The sequence below is a fragment of the Fulmarus glacialis genome, unplaced genomic scaffold (genome assembly GCF_000690835.1).
Source record: "Fulmarus glacialis isolate BGI_N327 unplaced genomic scaffold, ASM69083v1 scaffold4195, whole genome shotgun sequence".
NCBI classification, from domain to species: domain Eukaryota; kingdom Metazoa; phylum Chordata; class Aves; order Procellariiformes; family Procellariidae; genus Fulmarus; species Fulmarus glacialis.
Genome location: NW_009214756.1, coordinates 1 through 10,391, shown reverse-complemented (window position 1 = coordinate 10,391; position 10,391 = coordinate 1). Strand labels below are relative to the sequence as shown.

At 50.6% G+C, this 10,391-nt stretch overlaps 2 protein-coding genes across 4 annotated transcripts; one reads left to right on the top strand and one right to left on the bottom strand.

Annotated features, from left to right (window-relative positions):
* Window positions 1-2,786: 2,786 nt before the first annotated feature.
* On the top strand, window positions 2,787-7,141 carry RAB5C (RAB5C, member RAS oncogene family). Of its 3 annotated transcripts, none has more exons than XM_009578670.1 (5): window positions 2,787-3,031; window positions 4,106-4,257; window positions 4,574-4,696; window positions 5,466-5,559; window positions 5,969-7,010. In XM_009578670.1, exons 1-5 carry the CDS (start codon window positions 2,866-2,868, stop codon window positions 6,082-6,084), a joined length of 651 nt encoding a protein of 216 aa, XP_009576965.1. In that variant the 5' UTR covers window positions 2,787-2,865; the 3' UTR covers window positions 6,085-7,010. The 3 variants fall into 3 exon arrangements, with proteins under 3 accessions (XP_009576965.1, XP_009576967.1, XP_009576966.1); XM_009578671.1 differs by having other exon boundaries at window positions 2,866-3,031; window positions 4,127-4,257; window positions 5,969-7,141; XM_009578672.1 differs by lacking the exon at window positions 4,574-4,696 and having other exon boundaries at window positions 5,969-7,141.
* Window positions 7,142-9,266: 2,125 nt separating this feature from the next.
* On the bottom strand, window positions 9,267-10,082 carry LOC104077428 (heat shock protein 30C-like). Its single transcript, XM_009578669.1, has one exon. The coding sequence runs from the start codon at window positions 9,994-9,996 to the stop codon at window positions 9,412-9,414; it is 585 nt and encodes a 194-aa protein (XP_009576964.1). The 5' UTR covers window positions 9,997-10,082; the 3' UTR covers window positions 9,267-9,411.
* Between the last annotated feature and the right edge of the window lie 309 nt (window positions 10,083-10,391).

Sequence of the window (10,391 nt, the reverse complement as noted above, 5' to 3'; positions counted from 1 at the left end):
TTCTGATCTCGTGTATGTTCTTAGCCTGAGACCCTTAGTGAGATGGCTGCAGTTGGGGTCATCTGAGCTGCATAAATTCCATCCAAATATCCTAAAGATCTGGCAGCTTCTCAGGTGGACATGAAGTCATATAATCCTGCAGCCAAACTTCAAGCCATCTTTAGATGATGATCAGGTTCTCCATAATTAAAAGTGGTCACAGCCTCTAGCTGCTTGACTACTTGCTCTGATCAGTAGCTCATTATGATGAGTTGGACATACAGACATGCTTGCTTAATTCCGTTTGAGCTCATGTAGCACAACCAGGTGGCAAAATGAATTGAGATCTGTGAAATATAGGTCACACGAAGACTTGAGGATGTCAACAGGCTCATTTCCTTGTTTTGCTCTGGGAATCACCCCTATCATATTTCAGGAGGTCATAACTGAGTAGAGGCATGATTCACGTGTCATTTAATGTGCAGAACATTAGTCTGAAACAGCGACAGAGCTTACGTATTGCTGATAGACTGCCCTGGTAAATGAATACAAGGTTAAACAAGCAAAAGCTGTTCCCTTGCAAACTCTGATTAGAGGAGAAACTCTAAAAGGTAGAAACATTTTTAGGCTGGTAAAGATGTAGAGCTGCTGATGTGCCTCTTGAACCTGGTGGTAACCAAGCTGCTCCTGGCCAGAGCTGCAAAACACTGCTTCCTCACTGTCCAGCAAAACAAATTGCTAATTTGCTTCCTGTCAAGCTTTCTCATTCCATCAAAACAGAGTTTGTCCTTTCTCAGAAGAGGAGGTGGGGGTCCTAACAGTGTTACTAACCTTTGCAAGGACCCAGCTCTGAATTGCAGTTTCTTCACTGACTTAACCCAAGACTGGACGGGCAACTCAAAGCAATGGCTTCTTCACAGCTTAGGCTTCTGAAACATCTCACTGCATTGAGAAGTTACTCCTCATGGCTTCTCTCCTACTTGCTGGCTTCAGTGAACAGTACTGGCTTAACAGTGGGTTTCTGACTTGCCTCCTGCTCAAAACAATTTGAGGTTGAGTGTCTCTGTAGGTCAGAGTATACTCAAGTGCTTTTGTGTTTTGAAAGCTGAAGAGGTTCTCCAGCCGATGATACAAATGGGCTATCCCTCCAGATGAGCTCTCAGACTGAAATGGCTGTAGGTTTCCTATCAAACTATGGAACTGAGTTGCAACTTGAGACATAGTTAAAGTAGCCTCACAGCAGTCACAACTGGACAGGCCTTGCTCTGGAAAACAGGTATTTGAAACTCTTCTTTGGTAAGCCTCTGTATCAAGGCAGGCTTGAGCCTTGTTCACAGGACACAGTGCTCCAGGTCAGACCCATTTCAACTTGCTTTAAGCTTCTTATTCATAGGAATCTGGTATTTGCTGGGTAAATGCTGGATGTACTCAGAGCATACCCAGAGTTTCCTTGGGGGTATACTCAGAAAAAGGAGAAACTGGCTTTTGGGGAATTTTTTTTTGCAGTTGTCTCTGTCAGAGAGAGGCTTGGATTATGAGAGTTGAAGGGAAAGTGCCGATACAGAGCAGATGCAATCAGTTGTAGCATTTATCATTGACAGGAAGTGGGAGTTGTGATGAGAACAGGAAATATGCCTAAATCTGTATAACTGTGCACTTTGAAAGTGCTCCTGTTCTCTGCTGCATGCAGTTGAGAAATGGTTAGGAGGGCACTGAGACTTCACTTGTGATTAACTATGGATGTAAAACAGCTTGTCTTGCTGCTCTTGCCACAGTTTTGTGCTTCTGCATAACTCCAGAGATTCGATGCTTTTGAATTGAGTGCTGGGGAGATGGGATGGCAGCTCTGATCGTGGGTGATGCTACCTGTTTGTGCTGTTCAGGATAGCTGGATTTGAACAGTCTTCTCATGAAGAATGTGGCCAGTAGCCTGATGACCTGGAATGATGTGGGATAAGGGCAATGAGGCAGCTGGGACAGGGTGTGGGAAGCATTAGGTGTTGCCTCTGCATTTGGATCAAGCTGTCGAGACTCTTGTTTGGTGGTAAGTGCCCGTTTGCAGCAGGGATGGGGAGTAGTTGCTTTCAGTCTCTGAATACACAGCCTGTGCCCAGAGAGTGGCTGCTACCAAATGACTTCCCTCCCTGTGGCAGGCTGCTTGCGTAGCAATTCAAAGGCCTTCTTCAGGACTGCTCTAAGATGCAGTAGTTAATGGCTTGGTGTGAGTGCTGCTAAACTAACAGACTGAATATAGAAACTCCCTTTGTCTGAATGTCTTGTGATCTGAAGGACTGACATACAGGACTGCTTCCCGTAATGGCTTATGTGGGGCACTTGAACATCTCTGTATTGCTTTGATAGTCTGAAGTTGCTACCTTGTGAACTTGGGAGAGGAGGAAGGAGCTAAAGGTAAACCTCAGTTACCTCCATGAACTGAGTAATTGTTTTAATATACAAAGCTCTAATAACACCAATTGGTGTGCTGGCTGTTCTTTACTTGCCTCACCCTAGCAAGGTGTGTGTAACATGTACACATAATGGAAGTGCTGGAGGGCCCACTCGTGGGGAGGAAAGCTTGTGTTACCAATATCCCTTCTCCAAGGAGGCTCAGAAGTTTTTTTTGCTGAAGGAGCTGCTGACTGACAGACACTGCCCAATAGTGCTGTGGTGCATGCAGTTGAAAACTTTCCACTGTGGGAAGGAATCACTACCTGCCTGTGCTGATGGTGGCTGCAGATCAAACCCACCCTCTAGAACTGGTACGGCTGGTCCATGAGTGTGTCACTAACTCTGACCTCCTCTTCCAGTTGCAGCCTGCCTCCAGGTGGATCCCAGTGCAGAACCTGCAGCATCCTTAACTCTTGGCACTCCTGCACTTAGGCCACAATGGCAGGGAGAGGTGGGGGAGCTCGACCCCATGCCCCAGCCGCTGGAAACAAAATCTGCCAGTTTAAACTTGTTCTCTTGGGAGAGTCGGCAGTGGGGAAGTCCAGCCTCGTTCTGCGCTTCGTGAAGGGGCAGTTCCACGAGTACCAGGAGAGCACGATTGGAGGTGAGTGCCAACTCCAAATGCCTATGGCTAGAAGATGCTGGCCTCACTAATGCAGTCCAGGGCTACCGGAAGTATTAATGGCTATTTCAATCCGGTCTGGGGTTTTTGCTATAAATAGTCAAGCGGCTAATGCTTTAACTCTTGGTTTACAACTTGTTTGTTGGTGTGAAGATCAGTGCAGCAGAGAATAATGCTATGGCAACCACACGCTCTGCCTCTAAGGCGTCTTCACTTCCAGTGCTTGAATTCCTGCTTCTAATTACAACTGAGGCCTCAGCTTGGTTTATAGCCCTTAATTATCTTTTCAGACCATGACCTGGGATTTTGGGGTTGTTTCTAGCCTGATACTGTTAACTACTTCCACAGCTCTTTCAGGTCTAGTATCTTTAGCTTGAAATCATTAGCATGGTGTCATCAATCAAAGGTCAGTTGGCACCTGGGTCTCTGGGCAGTAATATTAGGAGGTGTATACTAAGAAAAGGCTTGATTTGTCCCTATAGTAACCCATGCAGGGAGTAAGCATAGCTGTAAGTATAGTTTATGGGCAAGCAGGGCTTAATGCTCTGCCGCAGAGGGCCATGGGGGCACTCTACTCTTCTGCTTCAATCTGTATCCAAGGCTGGTTGCCTTTATCCTACTTGTAACGCATGGTATTATACTTGCTGGAACAAGAATATATCCAGTTACTAAATTGGGGAGTGCAGTGTAACTGGGCTGACTTCAGTGCTTTGGCACTGTGGTGCTCTCTAAAGCTAATCCCGGTGATGCTGCAGCTGTACTATGTGATCTGTGAGAGGAGGCTGGGGAAGGGCCTGACAGTGCTGCTGTTCCAGTGGCTGTCTGTTGCCCGGGCTCTCAGAGCCACCTTCCTGCTGGCTGCGTGGTGGCTCTTGGGTTCCTGTGTGCAAGGAGCTTGATACAGCAGAGCTGCGACTTCCACAAGTGGCACTGCACTGGCCTCTGTCTGGGGCTTCTGCTCACTCCCATGCAAAAGCAGAACTGCTCCAAGCTCCTGGCTCTTGCTGCAGGGGCTCTCCGGCTGGATATAAGGCAAACATGCACCTTCTCTTTCAGCTGCCTTCCTAACACAGACAGTCTGTCTGGATGACACAACGGTGAAGTTTGAAATATGGGATACAGCAGGACAAGAGCGGTATCACAGCCTGGCACCGATGTATTACCGAGGTGCCCAGGCAGCCATTGTTGTCTACGACATCACTAACACAGTGAGTAATGCGTAGGGCTGTGAGTGTTTACTGGGGAGAAGGCGTCTGTGCTTGCAGCTGATGCTTCTCAGCTCCCTGGGAGAGTGTCTGGGTTCAGAGTCTGCAGGTGCCTGCCTGCAGGTACTGAGTTTCTTGAAAACTGCTAATGGCCTCTTCCTCAGTTCTGACCAAGGCTGTCCAAGCTGATAAAGGAACCTGCTACAAAGTGCTGTAAAGGCAGAACACTTCTTACAGGAAAGACTTGTTCTAATCATATCTTCACTGTGGATTAATAAGAGGCTGCCCTTCCTGACTGCTGCCTCCTGTTTGCTTCCAGGACACATTTGTACGAGCCAAGAACTGGGTGAAAGAGTTGCAGAGGCAGGCTAGCCCCAATATTGTAATTGCACTAGCAGGAAACAAGGCAGACCTTGCTACCAAGAGAGCTGTGGACTTCCAGGTGAGTGGGAATCCAGATCAGTTGTTACCTGAGCAAGTTAGGAAAGCAGCTTTTTGCTTAAGTGGGGGAGATGGTGGCTGTGTGCAAAATGCTTTGAGGGAGAGTGGAAGTCAAGATTTATGCTGCTGAGGACCCCAGGATGCCACTCCAAGGGAATTGTAGCCTGCCTTTCCCATGCACTCCTTTCACAGCACTCGTAGCTCTTGTCTGTAACAGTTATGATGAATGTGAAGAATAAGGCCCACAGAGCACAAGCTTCTGTCATCAGTCTCTTCTGGTGCCTTACTCATCTGGGGCTGTCTTCAGCAGATGAAACAGCATCTTTTAGATACAAGACACATGAAGAATCATTCCCAGCTTGTTCTCTACTCTTCACAGCTCTTGCCTTGTCTAAGGCAGACTTTCAAGGAGAAGCTCTTATCTCAGACCTCTGCACAGGATTGCTTGTGGTGCATTTACAGTGTGTATTACTCTCCCAGCTAACCAAAGTACAAGGTGGTGTGCTGCTCGGGACATGCTCATTTAGCTCACAAATAGTCTGTGCTGCTGTACCCGAGCTCAGCTTGGGACACCAGCCATGCAGTATGGTCAGTGGTGCATGTCTCCCAGCTGTCCTGGCCAGGCAGGGTCAGGGGATGGGTGGAATGTCTCGCCTGGGGTGGGACAGGGTTTCTTCGGTGTTTAGTTTGCCAACAAGTGAAGCATGTGAAGCCTCCTTGGGCCTCCTCTTGGCAGGATGCCTTTACCTCTCTAATGTGATTATTTGTAGGATGCACAAACATACGCAGATGACAACAGCTTGCTGTTCATGGAGACGTCAGCAAAGACAGCGATGAATGTGAATGAAATCTTCATGGCAATAGGTAACAGCTTGTGAGCAGAAGGATGGCTGGAGTAGCTCTGAGCACCAGCAGTGCAGCCCGCTGGAAACCACGGGAGCTCCCATGTCAGCCAGGGTCTGGAGGCTCTTATTGGAGTAGATGACCAGTTTGCTATACTTTTGTGAACAATCACTCCCTGAGTGTTTGGAGCCTTTGCCTTGCAAAGCCTGTTCCCTCTCTCCCTTTATCTGGGGTGGTGAGTAAGGAAGGAGCAGGACTGGTGACAGCCAGAACTAGAAGTGGGTTTGTTTGCTGTACTTGTGCTGCTAGCAGTGTCCAGTCCCAGACTCCTTAAGAGGTGAGGGCTTGGGCCAGAGCCCAGCCTGTGGTCTGCAGTGGGGAGGAGGTTGGCCTCTGTAAAGGAGCCTACTAATGTCTTGTTTCTTTCTAGCCAAGAAACTGCCAAAAAATGAACCCCAGAATGCTCCTGGTGGCCCAGGTAGGAATCGGGTGGTTGACCTTCAGGAGAGCAGTCAGCCTAGCAGGAGCCAGTGCTGCAGCAATTGAGCAGCCGTTCCCGCCTGACGGAGCCCTCGAATGACGTGACTGGAATCCACGCTAACAATCGCACTTACCGTAGAGCGGCTGCTGCCGGTGGCTGCTGTGATTTCTCCATCCCTTTCTGATCATAGGCTGGAGGGAGTTCTTCCACCTGCACCTTTCTGTACAAATACTAATTCAATTCTAAGTCTTAAGTCACTTTTTTAATATATGAACTTCTGCTCTTCCCTCTTCCTGGTGGTGGTGGATGCATGACCTGGTGTCTGCCCAGCCAGCTCATCCCTTCCCACGGGTGAGGGCCAGCAGCACCCAGGTCCCACAGTACTGTAGTTCACTATTGGAAACAAAGGGATATTGAGACTAGACAACCTTGTTTAAAATTATCCGTATGTAAAAGCTAAGGCTAATACCAGTACGATATGCCTAGAACAACCACTAAACTCTAGCATTATAGTGACAAACTCTGGCTTTTCAGCCACTTATTGACCAAATCAATTATGAGTATTCTGGGGTGGGGCAGAGGGAAGCAAAACTGGTTTCTTCTGTATTTTGTATTGTATGTTTCTTCATGTAACCAATCAGTATCTTGTCAATATAGTACATACAACTAGCTGCCTGTTGTCTTTATTTGTGTTGGACTCTAGCATGCCAACTCTTTTTTTTTCTATCTCCGGTTCTGTCGTAATGCACTAATCCTGTTGCAACTTTTGCAAAAATCTTGTATAGAAAATTGTCCTTTTTTTGATGGTTGTGATGCCACTAATGTTGTTAACCCTACTCTGGTGTGAATATACATGGTTTACTGATGTACAGAGGTGGGGTGGGGGAAACCTCAGATAACTTGTCAGTGGAAACAATATGTATTGCAAAAGCCTGTAATTCCACAAAGTATGAAGGGAGGTATTAAAATGGCTTCTGTTGCCAGACTCTAACTGATGTTGGCTGCTGCCTAGTGCCTAATGCAATGTCTTATGCATACTGGTATTTAAGAGGAACTGTCAACCTAGTCTTCATCACAGACTTCAGTTTTGTGTGATTAAAAAAAATAATTTTTATAAACCTATCATAATCAACAATGTTCATGTTTCTTAATCAGCTCAAACCAGAAGGGGAGTGGACCAGAACATAACAGTTATGCAGGAGGCTGAGATGTGCTAGGCTGCTTGCAGTGTGTACAACACCCGACTCTTCTGTAGGGATGTGTGGCCTTCCTTCCCCAGGCAGGGAGAAACATGGCTGCTTGCCCTCAGACCTCTGCCTGCTGCTCCAGTCTGGGCTCTGCCAGCTGCTCCTGCGGCAGCCAGCTCCCTCGAGAGGCAGGAACTCCTTACAGTGAGGCTGCAGGTGGTTCAGTAAGCTTGTGGTGTGCTGTGCAGCTGCATGCAAGGAAGTTAAGGTAAATAGTGGGGATTTTTAACTGCCTTATACTTCTAGGGAAACTATCTGCAGCTCAGGTTGGGAAGAGGTGGGGGGAGCACTCTGCAGAGGAGCTCGGCTTGACAACTGGGCAGGCTTAGGAATACTGTGGTCAGTGTTAATGAACAAAATGGCTCTGTCCCTGAAGGATGATGGCCTTGAAAGATGCTACTCTCCTGTCACTGCTGCATGGACTCTGAGATCCTTACACTCAGGGGTGAGACCTGGAGTTAATATGGAAAGCAGAGCATCCCCTTGCAGCTCTACTGCTACCATGCGTGCTGCTGGACCAGCACCATATGTGCTTGGGAGAGCTTGAAGATTGTGATGTGCTGGTGCTTGAACCTGCTGCCTCTCCTCAGCTGCGTGGCTGCTGCTGCATCTCTGCGAGAGGCACGGCTACAGTCAACTGTGACCATCCCTGGCCTGGGCTTGCCCTTGGCTTGCAGTGTTGGGGCTCTGAAAGCTCTGCTGGGTACCTGCGAATAAAGTTGTGTGTGTGAACGGCCTTGGCTCATGTGGGCTTCATCCTCTATCCAAGGTCTTCGTGCCTTTTGCTCATGCTGGATTTCCTTAAAATCCTGGAAGCAGGGAGGGTCTGGAGTGACTCGGTGACTGAGTTCCTGACATCTGCCTGGAGCACAGGCTGCCTGCGGTGTGTGGGCTCCAGCAGCCTCAAATGGGCTTTGCTCACCTGGTGCTGTGGGTGCTGCTTGTTTCCATCCCCTGCAAGGGACCCTGGCTGCTCATCTGCCAGAAGAGCTCAGGACATCTGCGGGACGTCTGAGGTCTCATCGCTTCCCCTGTGGTTTGGACTGATGCTGCATGTTTCCCAGGCAGCAAGAGAGGGACCTGCTGGAGAAGGGCTTCCCCCAATCCCAACTCTGAACAACCTTGTGAGCACAAAGCGAGGTGCTGTTGCCATCTGCTGGCTTCTTGTACTTGGCTCCTGGTTGACGGGGCTTCATTTCTGGCTCCTTCCAGGACTCTGGGTCTCCATCTCTGTGAAGGAGCCTAGGATGCCCTCAGGGGTATCTTGCTGCTGCCTGGGCGTGTGCTGTTCAGCTGTAAGGGACTCGGTATCAGAGCTGGGGACCTGTTGCTGGCTGCAGAACCATGCAGCAGTGCTCTGCAGAGCCGAGCCTCCTTGCTGCAGGCACCGTGTTGCCACAGGGAAGGGCTGAAGGAGTTCAGGGCAGCTTTAGCACAAACAGGCGTGCCTGCCTGCATACCTGCTGCCTGCCTGGGCCTGAGCGTGGATGTTTATGGTGGTTACACACAGTGCCTGGAGATGGGCTTCACCCTCCCTACTGCTGGGATCCCAGAATAGGCTCCAGGACCCCCTTTCCAACCTGCTTGGGGGAAAAAGTGTGGCTACAGCAGGGGCACCCTACACCCAGCCAGGCCCTCCAGCATGGTCATCTTCCTGTTCAATGGCATCAGCCAGGGAGCTGGTGCAGATGGCTGGCAGCAGCATGAGGAGGGGGTGAAGGCAGCCTGCCTGCTCCTGGGAGAGCTGCCCCTGCTCCAGTACAGGTGAGTGGGGCTGCCCTTCCCCCTTGGGAGCTTCTTGCCTCCCCCCACCCCGAGCAGCACCGTGCTCGCAGATCCCTTCCCTCCCTCTGGGTCTGCTGTTGGCCCCATTTTGTGCTGCCCTGAGCCACCAAAAGAGGTTCTTCCCTCTCTGTGCATCCAGCTCCTCTGGCATCAAGAGCTGAGACCAGGGCGCAGCCTCCGCATCAATCAACACCAGGAGAGCACAAGCAGGTTCTATGCAAAAGTATTTTTATTGGATACAAAAGCATTCCAGTATAGTGAAAAAAATGACATAATTGACGATGGAGCTTGTCTGGGCTAAAACCCAAGACTTGCTGCTATCTCCTCCGGTCCTGCCGCGGGCCATCGGTTCCCCTCCCGTTACACCTGGGCTTTGTTGGTGGCTCCGTCCTCGGAGGCTGGTCCGGGCTGTGGTGCTGCAGGGCTGACCTGGATGGGCACGTTCCTCTCCGGGGCGGCCGGCAGGGCCAGCCTGGGGGCCTCGATGCGGAGCTGCCCCTCCTTGGACAGGGAGCACGTCAGCGCCTCGGCGTCCACCTCCTCGGGCACGTCCCATTCCCGCTTCAGCACCTCGTACTTGTAGGAGAAGGAGCCCTTCTCATCGACGTTCTGCATCTCCTTCTGTCCCACCAGCACCACCTTCCTGCCCACCACCTTCACTGACAGCTCCTCAGGAGCAAAGTTCTTGACGTCCTGGCAGATGGAGAAGCCCTCCCCGGAGCCCTGGGTCAGGGCTGCGCTGGTGCTCGGGGCTCGCTCTGCGGCGGTGGCTCCTTGGCGGCTCAGGAGCTGCTCGAAGCTGCTCATGAACTCCCGAGCTTTCTCCATCTCCTGCTGCAGCTCGGTGAAGATGGTCTCAGCGTGTGGCCAGAGGGTCCTCACTGTGCCCAGACGAGTGGCCAGGGAGCTGGAGGCGAATGGTGCGAGGTGCATTCGGCAAAGCATCGCTGCTGGTGCTGGTGCTGGTGCTGGGGCTGGTGCTGCTGGCTCTCCGATTGTCCCCTCTCCAGTGGACTGGGAGCGCTCTGCCCCGGTGCTGCCGCCCGAGGCTTTTATTTCCCTTCCCGGGAGGAGTGGCCTCATCCTGCACATCACGTCATCCTCGGGAGAAGAGCTTAGCTCTTTCCAGCCTGTTCCAGCTTGTTACTCATCCATGAGGAGAGGCACCTCTTACGTCGTGCCCAGCATACCTTCGCCCTTAGTCTTGCAGCTCTGCTCTCCTGGCTTATAATTAGCAGCATCACCTCAGCCTCCGAACGGGATGCCTGAGCCACCCCTGCCAAAAATCTGTGGCCTTTCTACTTCCCAGGCAGGGAGCCGGGCTGGGCTCCTCTCCTCCC